Here is a 22901-nt window from a genome sequence, read left to right as displayed (position 1 = left end):
TATTTGGCCTGCTGCCAGAGGCAGCAACACCCAAGGTCTAATCATACAAACCAACGGACTGTTAATAACACACCCTCCTTCCAAACAAAGATGCAAGTTTTGATTATCCCTGTAAATATGCACATAACAGGTGTACGTAGTAGGGTATGTAGGTGGCTCGTATTTCACTCTACATGATCCCATTTATCATGTCGTCATCCAGGAGTGCTGCTTCTCAATGTAACCCTTTAGTGCGACTCCTTCCACTGGTGCATCGCGGCTATAAGGCCATACAGTTGCAAGGCACTCATGGCACCTCCCAGCTCAACCTTCAGCATCCTCTCCTGGACATGCACAGGCCAGGATAACAAGTCCCGTAATGCATTCCCATCAGTAATACCCATCTTGATAAAGTGTGGATGAAAGGCTTCGAGATTGGGTCTTGCAGATGACAACAACTCCAAGACAGAGCTGGGGACTGGGCCCCGTTCACCTATAGAGTGAGAGCGACCATTGCCACCCTCAGACCCTGTGTCTGAGATCAGTACCGAGTTTGGCACTGTTTTCAGGGACTCACCTATTGGGGTGGGGATAGCGGCAGGGACAAGAACAGGGGCGGGGACGGAGGATGATGTGTTCGATAGGTCTAACTCCGTCCTATATGCCCTCCACCCAGATATATTTGGCTCACGAGCAGGGGCTTCGCTATTCACAGGCATGTATCTTGCAAGGTCCTCCTGCGTGGGAGAGAGCGTACCTCGTCCACCCCTTCCCTTCAGGAATCTGTACCCTTTGCATGTCTCATCACAGTTTGGATGAACACCCTCCGACCTGACATGACTTGGATATGCGCCTCCTTCCTTATGCCATAGTACACAACTGGTCTCCGTACTGGCGCAGCCACCTGCCACACAAGTATGGGCACACAGCTCAAAACCCTTCTTGGGTTCGCGTGATCGCTGTGGGGCCATGGTGTTGAGGGAGATAGCGAGCAAGCCAGGCTACGAAGCTTGCTGAAATCCGCCTTAAAACATTCGTTTGAACATTACATAAGCATACATTAAATGCTGGTCAACCTGATACATACCTTGCGACACAACTTCCAAGCTGAAGGAATGAATCAGGGAATGATTACCGCGATTTTTTTCGTTGCTTGGGCGGCGGCGAAAGGCTCAAGAGAGACGTGCAGACTTCTAACTCAACTATCCCATCGACCTTGTCGTGGCCACGCAAAGATTAGACAGATGTTCACCTCACGCCTCTAAGGCGAATTACAAGGATGCAGTTCGACCGCGAACTGTATTCCGAATAAGGGACCAATAACAGTTTCGAATGAGTGAATACAGATGAACGGCATACACTAGTACTCCCAAACACAGTTCGGGAAGATTACGCAGGAGTCGTCGTCAGACTTCCGTGTTCTTGACCCTGTTGACCAGAAGTGAGAACCCGATTCAATAATAATTGTTGGTAGTTTTCCCAAGCGGCGATAAGCTTTGGGTTCGTAGTGAGTTTCGTCTGATTGACCAAAGATATTGAAAAAAACGGACTTCTCTTTGGCGGGAGATCATGCCATCGAGGAATGCCTGTAGGGCCGTCTTGAAATCTTCTACCCTTTCTTGTTCGAACCTTGCAACCTCCGATTTGATCAGACAAGAGCATTCATCGAACTCATGCTTTGCGTCCAGGGCCCGCCTCTCAGCCTGCGTCCGTTCATGAGATGTGTGTTGAAAAAAGACGATACGGTTCGGAGCTCACATATTCCAGGCGTACTTTCTTCTAGCACTGGGGACACCAACGGTTCGTTCTCCGCTCGGGGAAGCTCAATGTTGGTCGAAGCGCTCCAATTGCTGGTCCCAAATACATTCCAAATATTTGACGGAAGTCGAGTAAAGGCGGACATGATGTAAAGAGACAGGAGTTCTGAAAATCTGAGGTATAGAGAAGGCTGAGAACGGCTCTAAGTGCACAGTGTTGCACCGCATTAGCGTAAGGGTGAGTCAGATAGACACAGGTTTGAATAACTTGCCTCAGCTTTCAGCGTTCGCTATAGTGCCCAGTAAGTCAGCCAAGTCCCCGCAAGGGGCTGATAATAGTACGAGCGGCAGACACACCTAGGTAATCACAGACGTTAATCACTTAATTAGTCAGCGTGAATATTTGCCCTAATGGCCGGAGGCAGCATGTGACAGAAAGCAGGAAGTTTCGTCACACGAGTAGTCCGTTCTCGTAGGAGGTTGGTCTTACGGAGTTCAGGGAGAACGGGCCGAAAGAAACTCTGTTCGAGGGAGACTGAAAAAAAGACATGAATAACTACGACCTTCTATACTGTGAGGGACGAACAGGTAGCTAAGACGGGAAAACTAAAGAACGAGAGTGAAAGAAAAATGATGGGTCAATGATGGTCCGATACGTCCGAAGCGTTATCAGTGGAAATCAGCTATGACGCGTTACACAGCAACACCAGGTCCCGTCATACAGACCAACAGACTAGCACATCCTCCTTCCAAAAAAAGATGCGAGTTTTAACTCACCTGGCATGTAAATATGCACAGAACAGGTGTACGTAGTAGGGTACGTAGGTGACTCGTATTTCTACATGGTCCCATTTATCATGCCGTCGTCCAGGAATGCTGCTTTTCAATGTAACCCTTTAGTGCGACTCCTTCCACTGGTGCATCGCAGCTATAAGGCCATACAGTTGCAAGACACTCATGGCACCTCCCAACTCAACCCTCAGCATCCTCTCCTGGACATGCACAGGCCAGGATAACAAGTCTCGTAGTGCATTCCCATCAGTAATACCCATCTTGACAAAGTGTGGATGAAAGGCTTCAAGATTGGGTTTTGCAGATGACAACAATTCCAAGACAGAGCTGCGGACTGGGCCCCGCTCACCTGTAGAGTGAGAGTGACCATTGCCACCCTCGGACTCTGTCTGAGATCAGTACTGAGTTTGGCACTATTTTTAGGGACTCACCTATTGGGGTGGGGATGGGGGCAGAGACAAACGCAGGGGCGGAGGCGGGGGCGGGGGCAGGGAAAAGGGATGATGGGTATGATGGGTTTGATTTCATCCCAGATGTCTTCCCCCTGGATTTATTTGGCTCATGAGCAGGGGCTTTGCCCTTCGCAAACTGTCGCTGAAGGTTCTGTGGAGCGCATCTTGCAAGATCCTCCTGCTTGGGAGGAAGCGTACCCCGTCCACTCTTTCCCTTCAGAAATTTGTACCCGTGGCATGTCTCATTACAGTTTGGATGAAGGCGATCCGACCTGACATGTCTTGGACATGCGCCTCCTTCCCTATGCCATAGTACACAACTGGTCTCCCTACTGACGCAGCCACCTTCCACACAGGTATGGATACACAACTCAAAACCCCCCTTGGGTCTGTGTGATCGCTGTGGGGCCATGGTGTTGAGGGAGATAGGGAGCAAGCCAGACTACAAAGCTTGTTGAAATTCGCTTAAACGTTCGTCTGAACATTACATAAGTTACACGTTAAATTCGACAAAAAGGACATGATTTTTGTGATCAGTGTGGGGTCGGACTCAAGGCTGGTCAACCTGATACATAGTTTGCGACACCGCTTCCAAGCTGGAGGAATGATTCAGGGGATGATTGCTGCAATTTTTTTCCCCGTTTCTTGAGCAGCGGCGAAGGGCCCAAGAGAGACGCGCAGACATCTGACTCAACTATCCCATCGACCTTGTCGTGGCCACGCAGAGATTGGACAGATGTTCACCTCACGCCTCTAAGGCGAATTACGAGGATGCGGTTCGACCGCGAACCGTATTCCGCAATAAGGGACCAAGAACAGTTTCGAATGAGTGAACACAGATGAACGGCATACACTAGTACTCCCAACGCAGTTCGGGAAGATTACGCAGAAGTCGTCGCCAGACTTCCGTGTTCTTGACCCTGTTGACCAGAAGTGAGAACCCGATTCAATAATAATTGTTGGTAGTTTTCCCAAGCGGCGATAAGCTTTGGGTTTGTAGTGAGTTTCGTCTGATTGATCAAAGATATTAAAAGAACGAACTTCTCTTTGGCGGGAGATCATGCCATCGAGGAATGCCTGTAGGGCCGTCTTGAAATCTTCTACCCTTTCTTGTTCGAACCTTGCAACCTCCGATTTGATCAGACGAGAGCATTGGTCGAACTCATGCTTTGCGTCCAAAGCCCGCCTCTCGGCCTGCGTCCGTTCATGAGATGTGTGTTGAAAAAAGACGATACGGTCGACTTTCCTCAGCGACAAGACTGACGGTATGTCCTACCCTATCTGTAGGTAGGCGCCCTTGCGCCTTTGCTCTATCATGCATCTGCCTTGCGCGACGAACTTCTGCATCCGCATTTTGACAATTCGTGTATGTTCGTATGCGAGAGTTGAATGCCATCTTTCATTGGCGTAAGTTTACTGTCGCATTTTACTGAAGTAGAATGCTTACTCGGACGGAGCCGATGAGCCTCGAGTACTCGTCAGCTGCAACGTCTTAAGTCTCTTCCTCCGTCTCCACTATACCAAACGTACCTGTGCTCATTAAAGTAATTACATCTTGCTGTGATTGTGTGTTTTGGGCTTCTGCCACTACGTGTTCCACGTCGGCTAAAGCGGCAAGGGACCGCTTTAGCTGCGGTCCTAGCTCGGACGTAGATAGTTCAGAAACTGTGGCGGCAAACTCTTTCGTAGCGGCAGATAGCTCTGTTTACATCTCATCAGGTGTGCGGTGATCTTTAGATGGAAGAACACAAACCCGCTCGCTGCTTTGCTACAATGTCAATCGACTTCACGAGGCCCCGCAACTGAGACTCAAGGCCGTCCAAATACGCCCGTTGTTTATCAAACCACTGAGAGTCACACCATCAAACACAGCTAAGACATGATCCCATAACATCCACGCACCTCGTCAGTTTCGTGGAAACGGGGTCCAGTCAACGTTTGACCTATGGATGCCATAAGTCCACCCCGTTCGTGAGTCGACTCCGCTTTTTTGTGCTTGACCTACAATCCCGTCCTTCAATGAATACCAAAAGGAATGGTGCAAAAGAGACCAGACCAACATCTAAAGCGAACGTATCGCTCTCCAGGAAGAATTTCAAATCCGAATCCTTCGCAAGGACAGGATGGTTGGCTATTTTTTGGATGCACTTCTCTAAAGCCAGTCGGCGTTGCTGGACGAACTGCGCGTCAAATCGACCGAAGGTGTGCTTCTCCGGTACGGGCGGAACGATGACGCCGGGGTTATTCAGCGAGAGTGTTTCATAGAGCCAGAGGAAGTCGGAGTATCTGCGAAGAACGGAGAACGAAGATTTGGAATATAATGGAGAGGACGTCTGCAAAGATTTCAGCGCATGAATCGGAAAGGTGAGATGAACGCACCCGAGTGTGTACAGTATACATTATAAACTGCCGAATGGGATCACCCACTTTCTGTGGGTCATCGACAGAAATCACAAACAACGGTGGAATAGAACCATCACTGCGCGTCACAGGAGCTGTAGTCATAGTCATGGCAGATGGCTGATCGAAGTCAATATATTGGAACAATCGACACGGAAGTACGAACCTGCATCGAACCAGCTCGTTCTGCGCTCCTACTTCTGAACTTCGCTGTCTGGCCAATCGGCGTGTCGTCGTCGTCATCATCATCATCAGCCCCAGTAGCAGCTGCAGCGGCGAAAGAGGGTGTTGTCAATGCAGATGTGTGACCGTTGGCTTCCCAGGCAGAGTGCCAACGAGGCTCGTCGAGATGCTCGGGTGCAGAGAACGCTTGGTGGAGACTGGGAGACCGAGGCCGGTCTAATGATGTTTCTGGAGCACGCTCGGATGCCGGGGATGGCTCTTGAGAAACAGATAGCTCACTCTTAGATGAAAGCATCGGCGATGTTGTAGCAGGGGTGTCCTCCGTCCACATCTCAGTGTTAGCATGTTTCCTAGACGGAGATTGGCGTTCAGGCTCGGCGTGTCCGAGCGCTTTGGCGTCGTTACCTGCGGTAGGTACGAACGTTCCGAATCCTGGTGTACGAGAGGGTACATCTGACTCTGAGTTTACATGAGTCGAGCCTGTTGCTCGTTCGTCTTCATTGTCGTCGGCTGTCTGTGCTGCTGCATCAAGGGGATCAACAGCAGCTTGCGTGCTCTGCTCAACTCCGTTGAAATGCGAGTCGTTAGTGGGTGTAGCGCTCCGCTCCTCTTCGAAACCCGACTTGAAGTAATCAATTTGGGTATGTGCCGGTTGTAAATCCTGCTGGGCTTGCGCATAGCTTGCCCAAGGATCAGGCGAGCTCGAACGCGGTTGAGCAAACGGATTAGCAAACGGATTGTCTTCGAGTACGTTGCGTGAAGACTGAGCAAGCAAGTCGTCGAACCCGTCCATGACGTCGCAGAGAGATGGCGCAGATGGCCGAAGCGCGGATGGAAGGGCTCACTTCACGCGGTCCGGGCGGACCGCAACTGCTAATGAGCGTGAACGCGTACATGATAGTCTCGCAGCTAAGCAAGTAAACGTGGTGGCCAATGTACATAGATGTGCACCATCACTAAATCTGTCTCTGAACCAAAAGTCCTACTCGAGCGGCATCCCTTCCACTGCGTTCCCCAAGGATACCCAGTTAGCGAGTACCCGGTCTGCAAACGACTGTTCTTCACGAGCGAAGGTCTGCGTGAGCTTGGACAGTAAAACATTCTCCCGATTATGCAGTACGACGCGTAATTCGTGCCACATACTTCACGAAAACGTCAATAATTCTGGCCCGCATTATAGGCAGAAGGTCATGCCTACCATGCACGGATGAAAACACGTCGGTTCAAAAGTGAAGCAATTGTTGCTTGATCCTTCTCGATAAGTACGACGACTCGGTCAGCGTCTTCTTGCCAACCGTCTTTCTGCGCCGCTTTGATACTCTCCAACTTCGTCGAGTTCGAGTCTATCCGCTTCTTCAGTCGCTCGACGTTGTCGACTGCGAGTCGTTCATGTCTAGCAAATAGATCACGCATCGCGACATACAGGTCGCGTTGGCTCTGCAGAAGTCAACGTCAAACATCTTCGAGTATTAGACAGCTAACTCTACCTTCAGGGACTCCAGGGTGGAGTACAATAACATGTTTGTCTACCGGTATCTGAGATACTAGCACCCTAGTAAGCGGAGTCATTACACTTACCCGCTCCTCCAGTAGATCCGAATGGTGTTGAGTATGTGTAGCAACATGTCCGATGCCTTGTCGTACGCCATCACATAGGTCGCACTCGTCACCTCTCCAACATCTCTCGTTTACTTCTGCAATCGCTCGTAAAACGTTAGCCAAGCGCGTCATATCAGCCTGGTCACCAAGTAGGTTAACATTCGCAGGGGTCATCCGCATCGAGAATACAGAGTCCGAAAGTAAGGAAACCGTCGACGAAGTGTGTCCGCGTCCATCCGGATGTCCAGCAGGCGCACCGACGTCCAACAGCGAGATAGGCGAGAAGAGAGGGAGGGCAAAATGAGCCGGCAAATAGGTACGCCAAAGGCCTGAAGGGACCCGTACCGCAGCTGCTTCGTGTCTCTTTATCATTCGCTCGGCTAGTATGCATATTCTTTGCCACTGCTCAATCAGAGGGCTGAGTTTTCCGCGAACCACACTGTAACATGTTGTTAAGTAGAGAACGGAATTGGGTGTGCTTAAGAACCACTTACGCCAACTTTTCCTCCAGATCACTAGGAATCGACATCTCTTCAATTGGGTCAACCCTCTTACTGGCCGACTCCTCCTCTAACGAGATTGAAGTTTGCTTTCGCCATGACTCCAATGATGGCTCTGACAGGAAAATTGCGAGAAGTCCATCCTCCTTAATAACTGGATGATTCCTGAGCGGAATAACTTATACCCAATCAAAACCCCAAAAACCATGCTTACATGACGGCATTCAAAAACCTTGCAAGGCCTTTCCTGTGGTGGTAGAGTGTGTAAGGATAGCCAGCTTTGTTGTAACCCACCAACGCACCTTCGCTGCTCCAAGAACGCAGCATCAGCTAGATATTTAGCTGTGTGAGAAAAAACCGTAGGAGCTGACGGTACAGTAACTCACGTTGGACGCGCTTTGGGGGAAGTGTGGGTAGGAGACGGAAGGGGTACCTTCGTACTAAGCAGTCCCACAGAAACACAAATTCTGAGTAGCGACGATGAACAGGTGCTGCTGCGCGCTGTAAAACGATGGATAAACAAAACTTTAAACAGTAGAAGGTCGCAAACTCGCACGTCAGTCTTAATCTCGTAGACAGTATATCGGTTAAGTATGAACCCTTGTTGGCCTAGGATGTTCACTTCGGCTGTGTCTTGCTTGTTCCACCAATCCCTGGGCAAACCGCTTCCAGAAAAAGTGGACGTCAAGCCATTAGTCAAGGGAGTTATCGGTTGACTAGAGTCATAGGTTCCTTGGCTGGGATACCTGGGTACGTTCCAAGGGTCTTCGGGGGCAAAGGCAGGGAGGCGGATGGTAGCCATAGTACTCTGTCTGTAATGCATGTAAGGTGATGAAGAACTTGATTGCAAGGTATCAATATCCAATGCGGGAATCGGTAGGTCGTTTTCCGCTGCTAAAGCAGCGACTTGCTCGATGCTGATGTCTACGTTAAAGGTGTTGATGGATTGCACGCTTACACGAGTGAAGGAATCCTCACCTTTACCCATCTGTGCTAGAGCCACTAGGGCTAGGGCTACATGGAACTCGAGGCTGGATACTCTTGGTTTTGAACTAACCAGGTTAACGATCTGGGTGCACCGTGTCAATGCCAAGGAGTGCATGTGGACCCGGAACAGTTACCCTGTCAATAGTAGCGGCTGGAAGGGAGGAGATTGCAAGGACTCTGGACAGCGCATTAACCGAGACCTCTCCGGTGTTGGTTACATCAACCGCAGCGAAAGCCCTGTGGTACAATTCTGGAATTGTCGCGTCCGCTGGGAATGGTCTACTGAGTACTGAACAACGAGGTAACAACCCGGCTGGTTACCTATAACTGAACTGAATGCGGAATTCATGTTGCGTGTAGGCGGAGGTGTGGACGAAGGGATTGAACTCCACGGGTCGTCATAAATTGAGATGGCGAGAGGGTCTTCGTCGACAAAACTGCCACTCAGACCGTTGACGGGGGTTGGCCCGTACCGTTGAGCTGCCCGTGGTGCATTAAACATCTTGACGGGTGCTTTTACAGTGTGTCGGTGGTCCCTCAAGTTGTCGGACGCGGGGAGTCGTTCTTACCCTGAGGCGCTCATAGCATGGACACATACGACCGCGTGGTCCGAACTTCTACGGTTCCACTACAGTGGCTGCATGTAGAAATCTTGCACTTATGTAGCTCTCTCATATGTAGGTCTTTCTGGGCGCTCTGAAGATATCCAGCTATTTACACCACACGATACATAAAATAAGTCCACGCTGCATAAGGCACGATCACGTATTCTTGGCAGCGAAGTGTAGCGTCCACGAGGACAAAAGACGTTTCGAATTCACTGCATCACCATCGAGGCTGCGCCGAATGAGTATTAATTACCGGACCAGTGGGGAACGAGAGAACTTACCCAGGTGTCCCGAAAGTAAGGGGGGCCATGAAGACGAACACCGCAAACATGATAACCGCGAATACGCCCACGACTACAGGTCCCTTGGCCCCCAAGTCCGCAAATTCAGAGGGTCGCATGTGAGTTCTTCGTCCAGCGACAGATATAGGGAAGTTAATAGTGTCTGAGAGAATAAAGTTCAGTACTGAGCCGGCCAGTAGTGCTGATGCAAGGTGGGAAGGTAGATAATGGTGAATGAAGAGCTGGCGGCTCATGAGGAAGAATGGTAGATAGTGGACTGCCCAAATGAGCAAGAAGAATCCAGCCGAATTCCACAAACGGTTGCGTATGTCTGCAGGAAATTTTACTTCACATAATTCCAGGGAGAGGTCACAAAAGACGTACGCTCAGGGATGGCCTCTATGTCTCGCCTCCGAGCTACAACATCAGCACCGATGATGCCAACATAAATGGCAATAAAGATGACACATATTGCCCATCCAACAGCATTGCCAATCAGATAGATTTGCTTTTGGGTGTCGTTTTCAGTCCAAAAGCTGATGCCGCTAATAAGGAAGGGCCAGTTGATAGGGCTGCTGGCATAGGGATGGGAGGCGGTGAGACCAGCATTGTGTTGAAGCATGAGAAGTTGCAATTCTCCGAATTTTCGGAAGAAGCCAAGTTTCTTCGGCTCATTAGGGGTGTTAATTTCGGCAAGATCGATGTTGTTACCTGCTGCACTTAGCATATAATTCTCCAACGGAGGTGTGGGGGACTCACCATCAGTAGAAACGATTTCATCAACATACCAAGTTGCAGATTTTTCCACGGCGTTTTTGTTTCCGTTAATTTCCTGCTGCTTGAAAGCCCATTCAGGGAGCTGCTTGGTGTGTGTCCACATGGACACTTTGGTGGGAACGTGAATGAGCCTAAAGTGTCCTGACTTGCTCTTCCAGGCATCACCAGCATTACCGTCGATCAGATCGAGGTAGAATAAAGTATCGTTGTGGCGAGAGTGATCATCTTTTGGCCACGTAGTGAACTCCTGGTTTGTGGGCATCAAAGGTGACGCAACGTCATGTGTGAGCAATAGTGTCTGTGTGTTCATGTGCAGCAGTTGGATGGTGTCTTCATGCTGAACAACACGACCGCGACCAGCTTCAGGGAGTGCCTTTGTAGGGATGATCTGCCAGTGGTTGTTGGCGTCTTCGTAACCATAACCGGTAACCTGTTGACCTGTGCACAACTGCCGTCAGGTCAGAGCACATGCCAGAAGCGAGGCACTCACCTTGGCTACTGATACGCCCGTCGTCATACTGCAAGGGATATCTATCCGGGTGGGAGTGCAAGAAGACTTTGGTGTCTCTGTGCTTCAAGGTGATCACGTCGTAATAGTGAAGCTCTGTAAGTGTCATGTCAGGCTACGATCAAGGATCATCTCTCGGCGCATCATACCTTGACTGTGCATCAGCAACTCGTTGCCTATGAGAGTCTCCTGGAACGCAGGGCTCATGAAACTATCGCCTGGGCCAGAATGGGTGAGGACGGCGAAGTGAACGTAAAAGAATGAGAGGTAGATAATGAAAGGGACCACAATTAAACCCAGAGCACGGGCGAGGAAGTGCTTCCAGAAATGTTCCTGGTAAGGACAGGTTAGTCAGAAAGGCCATCAAGTAAGGGCTTTGAACATACCAAGGTGTGGCCCTTCTTTATGTCCAAAATGTCCCATAAGTCTATTAAAACAGCGACTCCAATCGTGAGTACCGTCAGGATGCCATTTACTTTCGAACCCCAGGCGCAAGCCATGAAAAAGCCGGTGGCAATCAACCAACTCCACCACTCCACGGAAAACTCCCTACTGACGGTGAACAACGTAGCGGGGGAGGGGTATCGAAGACGCACCAGTAGCGTAGCTTGCGGAACCTGATGTATGAGTAGATCGTTAAAGACATGAAGAAGATGAGCGTGGCGTCCAGGAGGATGAGGCGCGACTGCGCGACGTGTGCGTTGTCTGACAACGGTCAGTGGTCCTTAAGCGTGCAAGGCTATCACGACTCACCAAAGAGAACTATACATGCCGAGAAGGCTGCGATAATGGTGGAATGGCCGGTCTCCTTCATGATTGCGTAGATAATAGGAATAGTAAGGCTACCGAGGATAGCGGGTAGAGCCCGCATGCCAACATACGGGACGTGGTTTTCCGTGTAGCTGTCACCGATGTTGTCGAAGGTAAAATGGCCATCGAACCCAACAAACCATCCAGCCAGTCCAAAAAGTAGTTTTGCGAATGGTGGGTGGACGTCGAAGTAGTACTGGCGGAGAATATAGTACGAGGCAAATTTGCCAAAATGCACTTCATCGAAGCTAGAAGTATTGTGGGGTGAGCGCGTTTTCCCTTCGGTACGGTGTTGACCTTACACCACTTGGTCAGGGTGATTGATTTTGTAGAATCGTAGCGCAAAGGCAAGCGCGGTAAGGACGCCAACGACAGCAACACTTGCTTTTGGGGTGTCTAACGCTTGCTCAAACGCGCTCCGAGCTGTCTGTAAATGGTCGAGGATTACGACAGTTACTGAGCGCATATACCAGATCGACGTACTGGTCGTTGGTACACTGCGTGGACATGGTCCTCGTCATCCTGGTCGTAGCTGTCTGAGCGTGGAGTGCTAAATGGCTTTCGGTTGCGTATTTTGCCTGGGCTCGCCATGGCGGCCGACTATTAGTGTTGGAGTTCAGTGAAGGGACATGTTTTGCCCGCGACGGTTGTTGTGTTGCTGCGGTCACGTGATTCGAACACGTTGCACAGTAGACCCTGGCATTTACTAGGGGCTACGTACACTAAGGTATGTCCACTGTCTCTGTTCTTAGGAATTCCCTGTTCTCCGTCAGCACGAAGGACATCATGATCCGATCGTGCTTAGGCCTTCCATTTGTCCTGTCACCTCGGACTACCTTACTCCGCCGCTACGAACTTATGGTAATCGGGAGGAAGTGTGACGGGTATTAGAAGATCATCAGGAGTTTCGAGCAGGCCGTGCGGGATGGCTACACGTGGTTGTGGATCGATGCGTGTTGCATTGACAAGCGAAGCAGCGCTGATCCATCGGAAGCCGTTAACACCATGTTACGGTGGTATCAAAATTCGCAGAAGTGCTATGCATACCTCAACGATGTTGACAAGTCAACCTCTCCTACAGAACGAAACGACAGCAAGTTTGGCAAGTCCAATGGTTATCCAGGGTGGTTCGAGCGAGGCCTAGACCCTCCAGGAACTCATTGCTCCGAAGAAGATCGAGTTCTTCAATGAGAACTGGGTGTCAATCGGGAGCAAAGCGAGTCTGGCTGACATGCTGCGGAAGGTCACGCATATACCCCGCGAAGTCTTGCTAATTGCCCCGACTGCACAGCACTCCTGCATCGCACAAATCATGTCTTGAGCTGCTGACCGGAAGATGACGCGGGTGGAAGATCGAGCATATTTTTGGAGTGAACATGCCAGTGTTGTACGAGGAGGGGCAGAAAGCATTCCAGCGGCTACAGCTGGAGATTATCCGAGCATCTAGCGACCACACTTTATTTGCATGGGATCACTACAGGGTGTAGCTAAGACAAAGCAATATATGAAAAGAAAATGGTTTTTGATATCGAAAGCCGATGCAGGGTCAGTAGTGTGGGTGGTTGGAGACGTGGGGCTTATTGTTCTTCTGTTGGCTTGCTAGTCTTACGCGTGCGTTGTGTTGTGACGTTTTGCTGGTCGCGAAGAACTATTATGACATCCTTAACCTGGCTGAATGTAAGCGGGATGCCAACAGATCACTATCAGCTCTGGACACGCGGACACGTAATCTGCATGCATTCAATGCACCTATGGGCTACATATACAATTCCGATCACACTGAGATATATGAATCCAAGAAAAATATCTTCCTAACCCTACCCACAAGTCCCAGAGGGTATTTAATCAAGAATCTGAACTTTGATGGCTCCCTGTGCGGGATCAGCAGCGACATGGAAAGCCTCCACGGCCTCTTCAAGCTTGAAACGATGGGTGACTAAAGGCTTGACATTAATAAGACCTCCAGCTACTAGCCTAATGGCCTTTGGGTACTGAAAAACGGCGTCAACTATCACTAGAAGCGTATGGACGGTCCACAATTGTCCACTTGGGCCTACCTGATTAGCATATCGGTACTGGAAGCTGACATCAATCTCGTTCGCGGAGAGATGCATAAAGGGAAACTGTAAAGGACGCTTAAACAGGTTACACGGGGCGCTGGTCGATAGGCTTACCATTTGTTGGTCCTTTCCAACCCCTATGATGAATACCTTACCACCGAATTGCATGGACTGCAAGGCATGTCATTCAGCATTGCTACAGCACTCGAGGAGTACACTGACATAGATGGCAGTGTGGATACTGCTTTCGATGCCGGTGCATTCTACGGCAAATTTCAACGGTCCTTCAGCAGCTACCTTGATCTTTTCCGCAGACTCCTTCGGGGTCGACCCACGCTCGATGAGGACTGTGCGTACGCCAGGCACCAACTTCCTCGCAAAGTCAAGGCGACTCTGGACGATGTCAGTTATGACAATCGGTTCCGCTCCTGCCGCTCGCGCAGAGAGAAGGGATACCAGTCCAATGGGTCCCGCGCCACTACGAGGAAGTGAGAAGGGGGGACAGTGCAGAGTGTCGACGAGGCATACCAGACGAGAGTGGGATCTCCGAGACGCAAACCACATCGGTCGATTCCGGCCAGGGCTACCGCCAAGGGCTCGCACAGAGCACCTTCTTCAAAGGATACCGAGTCGGGAAGACGATGTAGCCACTCTGCAGGGTGCAAGTGCCACCTGGTAAGGGTTCCTGTAAACGAAATGTCTGGGGAAACGAGCCCCGTCAAGTAACCTAAGTACGCACCATGGAAGGGGGGAGTGGAAAAGAATACGACATCTAGGCCTGCTAATATGTTACGTTGTCTGCTTCTGCTTCAGCAGAGTCACTCACATGCGTTATATCTTCCAACGCGACAATAGTCACAAGACGGTTTCGAGCAGGGCACCCCCGCCTCGATAGCAACGCGGTCACCTAAGAAATTTGATGATTCACAGTGCTCAGATGTCATGGAGTCTCATCGTACTGACCTACTTTCCAGGTGGTCACACCCTCACCTACCTCGACAACTTCCCCAGCTGATTCGTGACCAGATCCGCACTAACATACAACAACCAGTGTTACCAGTTATGCCCGCCCGGAGTGGAGGATAGTACTACTCACTTCGTCTGTGACGATCATTGAGTCCCCAATACGACCTTCCTTCCAGAAGTGCACGTCGCTCCTGAGTGGTAACGATGTGGCACCTCATCGATGAGCATTGATCGATAAGAAGAAGTGGGAGGAACATACGCACCCACAAATTCCCGTCGCACGAACATGAACCAAAACTTGTCCAGGACCAGGCTTTGGTCGTGGCTTTTCGACCAGATGAATCTCATGATTAGGGTTATAGAACGCGGCGATATTGGCATCGCACGGTGGCTTCTCGCTTGGGCCTAGGATTCGGAAAGAAGGGTCATCAAGGACCTTGCGGGGACTGTAAGTGTCTGCGAAACCACCGTCTGGCATGATATCGACGTGAGGAGATCTTGGGGTAGATAGCGCACGCGGGTATTAAGCATGCCAGCCCACGCGGGGTATGATCCGGGGATTCTGAGACCCACGTAATAGGGGCACAAGTATCCATTTCAGGACGCGGAAGCAAGGTCCTAGTTTGAGGACCAGATGTTATGCTCTCCCGTGTGATGTATGTATGTAGGTTTACAGAAGAATTACAAACCCCGTGCCTATGGTATCGAAACTAGGTATCAGTCTACGAAAGCAACTAGTCCTGCAAAAAAAAGAACTCAAAACAATAGCTACGAAGCGGGTTCCTGTCCCGTCTTCAGGTGAACCGTTTGAACGTGAATCTGGTGAGCAAAATTGATAAACGACGGCTGTAAATTGACTTTTACGCGAGGACTCACCCCAAAAACGCGAGGTCCTTGTCAGAACCAACTTGCTCGACGGCCTCCAACTGCTCAGGTAAGTTGTTCAACTCGTCCGTAGGGAAGTATGTAGTATCCGTGACGGACGACAGAGCAGGGACAAAAGGTGGTGCTATATAGCGCAGGTTGTCCCAGTCGGCTCCATAAAAGAAGGGATGGTTCTTGATCTCATTCACTCCCAGTCGCTGCGGGGCCCATGTCATCATGCTAGTGCTGTCAGATTCATGATAAAAGAAATACCCAAGACTTTTCTCACCTTCGTATGAGGTGTTCTGCCTCTTGACTGAGATGTACTTCCTCGGGAAAATACAGATAGTGTGGCCAGTCTATGATCTTCTTGTATGTGTCGCTCGGATTCTCTGAGCAGAACGGCGCGTAACCGACCAAGCACTCGAACATTATTGCACCTAATGACCACCAATCACATTCCTTTCCATATCCTTTCAGCATGAACACTTCTGGTGCAATGTAATCCGGTGTGCCTTGGAGGAAGATAAGACGGAAGTATGCGAGCGTGGTTGCGCTACGTACCGACCGTGGAATAAGCCTTGGGAGAGCGAACCGCTTAATGAAGTGCAATGAAAGTCGCAACCCAACTCACCAGTTTTCGGCGGTTTGCTTTCCAGGTTGCAATTTGCTCTCGACTCATTGTCAGATGGATGGCATTGACTTGTACACTGTTGCGTGCAGAATCCTTCTGCTTGTCCTGATCCAAGAGTCGTTTGTAGTAATCTGCATCTGTTTTCTTGTGAAGGCCGGTGGAGAGGCCAAAGTCAGACAACTTTAGATGGCCATTCTTGTCGATCAATATGTTATCAGGTTTAATGTCACTGGAATAGCCGTCGGCGATAGTGTAAAGCGGATAACGGACGATGTCACCCACCGATGGATGTAGCCTAGATCATGAACAGCTTGAATGGCAAGTATGCACTCCGCCATGTAGAAACGGGTAACATCTTCCGAGAAAACATCATACTTCATAAGCATGGTCATAAGGTCACCACCAGGAAGAAACTCCATGATGAGATATAAGTAGAGGGGATCTTGGAAAGAGTAGAACAATTGAACCACCCAAGGCGACGTGGATTCTGCAAGGAGATCACGTTCGGCGCGTATATGCGCAAGCTGAGAGCTCCAAGTCAGTGGCATGAAAGCGCTAGCATAAACTGAGCCCGAACCTGGTCCCGCTTCAACATCTCGGCTTTCTGTAGGGTCTTCATGGCATAAACTTTACCCGTGTCCATCTTCTGAACCAGTCGCACCTAGTAAGGTCATCAGCACATGGACGACGCGCACACAGCGTTCGCCCTACTTCTCCAAATGCGCCTTTTCCAATTACTTTCACGGTGCGGAAATCAGAGAGTCGGATCTTGGTTCTCCGGAGACGCAGATGTTGGGATTCGAGTCTCCGATACTTGCGTATCTCCCGGTCCTTGGCCTCATTGGGGATAATACCCTGATTTATCTTTTGTTCCAACTCAACACGCCTGTAGTAAGTGTATGCGTGAGTTTACATGACACACGCTGGTGCAAGGGATGCATCCATCATACCGCGAATTCCTTTCGATTGCTGCATCCACAGCGAGCTTGTAGTAAGACTCGAGCTTCAGCTTGGCAGCTGTCGCGCGGGATACCGCATCAGACGAGAACCCTTCGGAGCTTCGCTCAAAGTACACGTAGTCGTCTCCTCTGCCAGCCTTGCTGCCGCTGCTCGGGGCAGGCGATACTGAGCGCTCCCGAACAGATGGCTCGGCGAGGGTTGCATCAGAGAGCGTTTCCAGTGAGTGTAGCTCGCTCATGGTTGAAGGATCTTGAAGGACGTCGTGGTTGAGGGCCAAGAGGCAAGTTCAACTTAATAATTACTTTTAAAAAATCATGGGACCAACGTAAAACAACCTCCGGTTCGGCCTCGCCGAACAGGTAAATAAAACAGGACTCTACACGCGGTGCATTTCTAGGCCTGCTTTCCTGGCAGCGCCACCGGCTTCGAGACGGGACCAAACACAAGGTTCAAAACTAGTCGTGATGGATGATCTGTGTCGATCAAAGGCGGATGTCCGGTCGGACAGTTAGAAGGCTTGTTGCAACCCAGCCCCGTCGCATACTACGCAGATTTGAACCTTCTGAGCTGGCGTAGTATGTACTAGTAGTAATAGAACCCCGACTTGGTCTGGAACGGACGTCTGTATTTGGATCGCAAGCCGCTGCCAAACAAACGCCTCTGACAACACGCTCGTTCCAGCAACATGACAGAGCTCACTCTCGAATCATTGATCGACGATGGAAATTACCTGGGCTCCGAGCGAGCTAGGTTGGAGAACAAGGCAATCCTGGATGAGCTGGAGCGCAAGAAAAAGGCTCGTAGCATGGCCGTCCCAACGGACGACAACCGCGTCAAAGCAAGGTTGCGTGAACTCGGCGAACCAATAACACTGTTCGGTGAACGAGTGCGTTGGGATTTTATCGATCGTTTTCTGTTGTATATCCGACATGCGTGTTTGTTTCCATAGCAAGCTGACCGTAGGGATCGTCTAATATATGTCCTCTCTCAAATCACTGCTGCTCGGGGTGATGACGTGCAAATGGAAGAGGAGTCGGAGGAGGAGAGTGCAGACGAGGTGAGTGAAGCTCAGTCCGTCTAACTTCCTTTATGCCGATCGTCCCTCCAGGAAGAGTTCTACACACCTGGATCGTTGGAGCTCCTCGAAGCACGGAGGCACTTAGCAGAGTATTCCCTGCCCAGGTTGGATTCTACCTAACGATAGGTGATACTAGTAAGGTGCTTACAACGTCTACCCTTTTACCTGTTGCAGAGCTCAAAAGCGGATCGCCCAACAGCAAATAGATAGTAAACTACCCCTTGGTCGTATCATCGACATGCGCAAAAAAATCTTTGCGGAGGTTAAGGTATGGCACACTTCGAAACGCTCTGTCCTTCTACTTTGATTTGATTTGATTTGGTTAGCGATTTAGCAACCTTGGATCCCAGATAGGCGATGAACGTCCAATATCGCAAGTACGATTTTCGCCAAATAGCAAGTTTCTTGCTACAGGGAGTTGGTCCGGCACTGTGAAGGTTTGGAACGTCCCAGCATGCACGACTTCGCGGGTTCTGCGCGGTATGTTTGTAATATCCTGTGTTTGGTTCTGGAGCGACGGGTATCCCCACAGGCCATGGTGATCGCGTAGGAGGGGTTGCATGGCACCCACAGGCGACCTTGACCCAAGGCGAAGGGCTAGTAAACTTGGTGTCAGGAGCAGGGGACAAGTGTGTCAACCTGTGGTCACTAAACAGGTAAGCATGGCGACATCTCCGGGACGTGCACTACCAATCTTTATGCTCTCAAAGCGACGCCCCTTTGTCAGTTTTGAAAGGACATGCAGATCGTGTTTGCAGAGTTGCGTTTCATCCGTCCGGGAAATTATGTCGCCTCGGCATCCTTTGATACTACCTGGCGACTTTGGGATGTGGCAACCTCGACAGAATTGCTTCTACAAGAGGGCCATTCGAAAGAAGTGTACTCTGTCGAATTCCAAGACGATGGTTCTCTGGTTGCATCTGGGTGAGGTTACTTCAGTATCTGTGGTTCCCCCACTGATTCCATGTTGCTTAGGGGGCTCGACGCAATTGGGAGAGTGTGGGATCTGCGGACCGGACGGACCGCCATGGTGCTCGATGGTCACGTGCAAGCCATATTTGGTATATCTTTCTCGCCCAACGGGTAAGACTTACGGCTTCTCCTCTGAACGTTCCGCTGATAACGTTCGGGAAACCCGCAGTTACCAAATTGCGACCGGCGCTGGTGACGACACCATCCGAATATGGGACATCCGTTTTCTAAAAGTGCTCTATACGATCCCCGCCCACGTCTCCAACGTTTCCGACGTTCGTTTCTTCCGTGGTGACGATCTGCCTCCCATGAGCACAGTTCGTGGAAATGGAGATGCAACCATGAATGGCATGGACGAGGACGCTGACGCTGACACGAGTAACGACAAAAAGCAAGAGCAAACATCAGACGAGTGGAGATACCGATCGGGGCTCTATTTTGCGAGCGCTGGCTACGATGGTTTTGTAAAGATATGGAGCACGGACGACTGGCAATTACTGCGCACGCTTACGACAGACTCGGGCAAAGTTATGTCTGTCGACCTTTCCAAAGACGGGCGCTTGCTTGCCTCTGGTACCTACAATCGCAATTTCCAGCTGTTCGCTCCAGAGGAAGTTACTGTTTGAGATGTTGTCTAATAATTATGGCAAGTTGGCATTGAGTATAGTACATTGGGAGAGTGAAACAAGTAGTATGTGGAAGATGAATCGATGACCAACGGCCTCCATACATAAAAATTATATAACACCGTCCCTGACCTATGTGCCAAATTTTAGCGGGGGGATTGAGTTAAAAACTATATTGGTTCAGGGTTGATTGAATTGAAGAGCGCACCTTCTGCATAAATCCGGACACCCGAACAATATCCACGACTTGCGCCTCGCTCTCCATTGCAACTACGAGGTTTTCCAGCATCTGAACAAACAAGACCCGCGTATAAATAAATGGATAGGCTCTCGGCGACTACCGCCAAACCACTCACATCCTCCACCTTTTCGATCGGAATCCCTGTGCAAAGTGCCACGATTCTCTTGCATTGATATTCCTTCTCTGCGCTTGCGCCTTGTAATGACTTCAATCTCTCTTCCATCAGCTCTTCCATTCTTACATGCCAAGTCTTCAGCCGTCGCAACCGTATCAAGCTTGCTACAGAGTCAGTCGCCGGAATTGGAGGCTCCATCTCCACGCTGAATGGGATGTCCATCGACCCCGCTGCGCCCGCCATCGTCGAGTTGGTGCCTCGCCACTGAAACGCGGAGCCGCCGGTCTCCCGCCCATCCCTACCGGTGAGATCTGTCCGACCTGTCCAGTCGAAGTTATCTTCCTCGGCAGCAGCTTTTTCAAGATTCCGAATTCGTTGGTGGACTTGGTCAAGCTCCGCACACCGACTCTGCCACATTTGTATCTGCCTGCGTTGTTCCGAGAGCTCCCGTGTGGCCGCGCGGAGATGCGCCTGCGTGAGATCGAGCGAATCCTGTTTCGCTTTAATCTCGCTGGAGAACTCAGCGCTCAGGCCTTGGATCATTGTTGTGATCTCTATAGGAAAGGCAAGTAGGAAACATTAAGGAGGAAGAGAGAGGTAGATGATTTACCAGTGATGATATCCTGGCTCTTCTGAACCGGTGCTAATGGACCTGGTCGCAATGAGGATAGCAAATCCTCGGCACGTGGGCCCCCACTCAACTCCTTTGAGACGTGCAAGTTAAATGGCAGTGTTGTTATACCAGATGTGATACATACCTCCACCTCTACTCCGAAGTCGCCTGGCCGAAGACCGAGTTTGTTCGGCAACAATCGATTTGCGCCAACGTCTAGAAGTGTTTTAACTAAGCTCCTGTTACCCACCCGTGCAGCGATGTTCAAAGCAGTGTCGCCATGTTCATCTTGCAAATCGACAATGGACTTGAAGTCGCCCCCCTGGTGTTGTGCTATCCACATAAATACCTGGTCCAAATAATACTTTGCGCAGACTAGCACGACCTTGAATACCTGCAAGGTACATGATGTGATGTAGAACGGTCTTTTTGGATGTGTCGATGGTACGGATGGAATGATGCAGCGACGCAACGATAGAGTGGAAGTTTTGCCGATCGAAATTGTGAGTATCAATTGATGCACGCATGAGAGGGGTCTCTCCAGCAAAGTTACCGCGATGTACGTCAGCACCAGCAGTGACGAGCTGGCTTACAACATTTTGTCGAGACATGCTAGCAGCCAAGTGCAGTGCCGTATGGCCTTTATCGTCGAGGACGGTATCCACTTGAACAGGATGTGAAGGATCTGGTGTAAGTTCGTGTAGAAGTTGGAGTACAGGTGCTGGGTCGTCTTCGCGACAAACAGCGGCAATGACCTGTGCGTGACGGGGGTCGCGCAGCATGGAAGGATCCCGGAGCGGCGGTGGTTTAGTGGAGAAACGGAGAGCATGGCTTTCGTTGTCCGCGCCGTTTAACATCTTTCCATTTGTCGATATCGCTACGCTTGGGGCACGCGAAGAGCCGTTTTGGCTTTGCAACTTCGGCGAAGATACGTTCATGCTGGAAATGTGGCGCGTGAGGGATTGGGTGATTGACTGAGAGCTACTTGTTAGCGGTTGTGATTGGGAAGCATCGTGCCGGGGTGGTGAGGTTTCTCTGCGAGCCCGCTTGTTGGGTGACGGTCCGTCATCTTCCAGGGACTGGGAAGCGTGGGGGGACTGCTGCGACCTATCGACCATTTGGATGTCTGCAGGGGCCTCTAGCAGCGGATGAGAGGACCTTTGCGGAACGGACGAACGCGACCCGGTTTGAGCAGCAGCAATTACCTCCGAGTCGGACCGCGCTCGTTTGAGAGCTTGCTGAGTCGAAGGTACTGATGACACAGCGGGTGGCTGAACGTAGTTATACTGGTATGAAGATGGCGGATATACGGTGGACTTGGAGGAAACCTCGGCGGAAGTAGATGGAGTAAAAAGGCCTTGAGCACGTCCCTGGGCCAGGAGCCGCAGTGCGGATCCGGGCATGATGGGAGGTGGAGGAAGACTAGACTGTGAGTAAGTCTGAGAGGTGCCGATCCCAGAGAAAGAAGACGATGACGAGATAGGTCTTTGAGGGGGGGCATTGTTCGTGGCAGGAAGGGATCCGAGGGAATTGGTAGTAGGAGTAAAGTCAAACAGCGGTGCGAGGAGAGGGGCAACGCCGAATTGGGCTGCGATCTCTCGGCCACGGTCAAGTGGGATCCTAAGGAACGAAGGGTGAGTGTTGGGTAACCGCGGATTGGTATGTCATGGAGACGCACCAAGTGCCCTGGTATTTGCCGTAGCCGCCCTGGACGATTTCATGCTTACCGGGGAGAACCTCCTTCTCCAGGATCTTTGTGCGCCTGCCCTTTTCGATGCCGGCGACCTTGAGTATTTGAGTGGCATTGACATATGAGTCGCCGCGTCTTCGCATTACGGCGATACCGCGAACCATACATTCATACACCTGTGGGTCGAGTGACGCGACCGTGTCGGTTAGACGACAAGGGTGGTACCAGTGGATGTCTACCTGCACGGATGAATACACGGCGTTGTATATCTTGACTGGGGGCATCTGCCCCGGGTTTCTCTGTGGCCCCTGCATGGCAGCGGTCGTCGTCGTCGTCAGCGTCTCCGCGCGAGAACGCGACTCTGGCCGACGCGTGCTGGTCGGAGTTTGAATCAAAGTGAGATGTCATAGCAGCGCATGTCCGCCAACAGACTCCCCCCGACGAGACGC

At 50.7% G+C, this 22901-nt stretch overlaps 9 protein-coding genes across 9 annotated transcripts; 1 reads left to right on the top strand and 8 right to left on the bottom strand.

The window, feature by feature from the left end:
- Window positions 1-202: 202 nt before the first annotated feature.
- F5J12DRAFT_275389 (uncharacterized protein) lies at window positions 203-1303 on the bottom strand. Its single transcript, XM_051738700.1, has 3 exons — window positions 1067-1303; window positions 557-1003; window positions 203-508 (listed from the first exon to the last, which is right to left on the bottom strand). Exons 2-3 carry the CDS (start codon window positions 948-950, stop codon window positions 228-230), a joined length of 675 nt encoding a protein of 224 aa, XP_051597520.1. The 5' UTR covers window positions 951-1003; window positions 1067-1303; the 3' UTR covers window positions 203-227.
- A 906-nt stretch (window positions 1304-2209) lies between these two features.
- F5J12DRAFT_275448 (uncharacterized protein) lies at window positions 2210-3441 on the bottom strand. Its single transcript, XM_051738701.1, has 2 exons — window positions 2960-3441; window positions 2210-2913 (listed from the first exon to the last, which is right to left on the bottom strand). The coding sequence occupies exons 1-2, from the start codon at window positions 3390-3392 to the stop codon at window positions 2633-2635; spliced, it is 714 nt and encodes a 237-aa protein (XP_051597519.1). The 5' UTR covers window positions 3393-3441; the 3' UTR covers window positions 2210-2632.
- A 420-nt stretch (window positions 3442-3861) lies between these two features.
- On the bottom strand, window positions 3862-6356 carry F5J12DRAFT_906743 (Vps5 C terminal like-domain-containing protein; the record flags this gene model as incomplete). The annotated part of the gene is made up of 11 exons (XM_051748818.1): window positions 3862-3966; window positions 4022-4174; window positions 4245-4376; window positions 4428-4462; window positions 4511-4681; window positions 4734-4827; window positions 4883-4981; window positions 5041-5313; window positions 5360-5475; window positions 5558-5821; window positions 5843-6356. The coding sequence occupies 11 exons, from the start codon at window positions 6354-6356 to the stop codon at window positions 3862-3864; spliced, it is 1956 nt and encodes a 651-aa protein (XP_051597518.1).
- A 189-nt stretch (window positions 6357-6545) lies between these two features.
- On the bottom strand, window positions 6546-9151 carry F5J12DRAFT_724436 (uncharacterized protein; the record flags this gene model as incomplete). The annotated part of the gene is made up of 12 exons (XM_051741536.1): window positions 6546-6705; window positions 6762-7000; window positions 7051-7089; window positions 7142-7601; window positions 7657-7827; window positions 7877-7909; window positions 7965-7992; window positions 8049-8163; window positions 8219-8586; window positions 8641-8731; window positions 8784-8917; window positions 8971-9151. 12 exons carry the CDS (start codon window positions 9149-9151, stop codon window positions 6546-6548), a joined length of 2019 nt encoding a protein of 672 aa, XP_051597517.1.
- A 176-nt stretch (window positions 9152-9327) lies between these two features.
- Window positions 9328-12242, bottom strand: F5J12DRAFT_847693 (glycosyltransferase family 39 protein). The gene is made up of 11 exons (XM_051746392.1): window positions 12117-12242; window positions 11936-12060; window positions 11577-11881; window positions 11420-11528; window positions 11210-11372; window positions 10973-11156; window positions 10806-10919; window positions 10298-10753; window positions 9923-10249; window positions 9539-9869; window positions 9328-9486 (listed from the first exon to the last, which is right to left on the bottom strand). Exons 1-11 carry the CDS (start codon window positions 12222-12224, stop codon window positions 9411-9413), a joined length of 2298 nt encoding a protein of 765 aa, XP_051597516.1. The 5' UTR covers window positions 12225-12242; the 3' UTR covers window positions 9328-9410.
- Window positions 12243-13461: 1219 nt separating this feature from the next.
- Window positions 13462-15226, bottom strand: F5J12DRAFT_274931 (chaperonin 10-like protein). Its single transcript, XM_051738698.1, has 10 exons — window positions 14923-15226; window positions 14790-14850; window positions 14657-14726; window positions 14520-14600; window positions 14433-14471; window positions 14222-14378; window positions 13916-14171; window positions 13808-13864; window positions 13691-13756; window positions 13462-13624 (listed from the first exon to the last, which is right to left on the bottom strand). The coding sequence occupies exons 1-10, from the start codon at window positions 15135-15137 to the stop codon at window positions 13475-13477; spliced, it is 1152 nt and encodes a 383-aa protein (XP_051597515.1). The 5' UTR covers window positions 15138-15226; the 3' UTR covers window positions 13462-13474.
- A 167-nt stretch (window positions 15227-15393) lies between these two features.
- F5J12DRAFT_275159 (kinase-like protein) lies at window positions 15394-17741 on the bottom strand. Its single transcript, XM_051738699.1, has 8 exons — window positions 17108-17741; window positions 16869-17043; window positions 16735-16818; window positions 16440-16681; window positions 16158-16386; window positions 16088-16103; window positions 15813-16038; window positions 15394-15763 (listed from the first exon to the last, which is right to left on the bottom strand). Exons 1-8 carry the CDS (start codon window positions 17353-17355, stop codon window positions 15532-15534), a joined length of 1452 nt encoding a protein of 483 aa, XP_051597514.1. The 5' UTR covers window positions 17356-17741; the 3' UTR covers window positions 15394-15531.
- Window positions 17742-17802: 61 nt separating this feature from the next.
- Window positions 17803-19793, top strand: F5J12DRAFT_906738 (WD40-repeat-containing domain protein; the record flags this gene model as incomplete). The annotated part of the gene is made up of 9 exons (XM_051748817.1): window positions 17803-18003; window positions 18067-18174; window positions 18226-18299; window positions 18370-18463; window positions 18522-18675; window positions 18728-18828; window positions 18956-19119; window positions 19171-19278; window positions 19337-19793. 9 exons carry the CDS (start codon window positions 17803-17805, stop codon window positions 19791-19793), a joined length of 1461 nt encoding a protein of 486 aa, XP_051597513.1.
- Window positions 19794-19904: 111 nt separating this feature from the next.
- On the bottom strand, window positions 19905-22766 carry F5J12DRAFT_906737 (apses-domain-containing protein; the record flags this gene model as incomplete). Its single annotated transcript, XM_051748816.1, has 8 exons — window positions 19905-19925; window positions 20002-20082; window positions 20150-20703; window positions 20760-20853; window positions 20908-21095; window positions 21139-22382; window positions 22441-22628; window positions 22692-22766. The coding sequence occupies 8 exons, from the start codon at window positions 22764-22766 to the stop codon at window positions 19905-19907; spliced, it is 2445 nt and encodes an 814-aa protein (XP_051597512.1).
- Between the last annotated feature and the right edge of the window lie 135 nt (window positions 22767-22901).

Source organism: Pisolithus orientalis, assembly GCF_024613125.1.
Source record: "Pisolithus orientalis strain OTSU chromosome Unknown F5J12scaffold_28, whole genome shotgun sequence".
Taxonomy (NCBI): Eukaryota; Fungi; Basidiomycota; class Agaricomycetes; order Boletales; family Pisolithaceae; genus Pisolithus; species Pisolithus orientalis.
The sequence above is the reverse complement of the archived record's forward strand: the minus strand, read 5'-3'. Positions and strand labels throughout refer to the sequence as shown.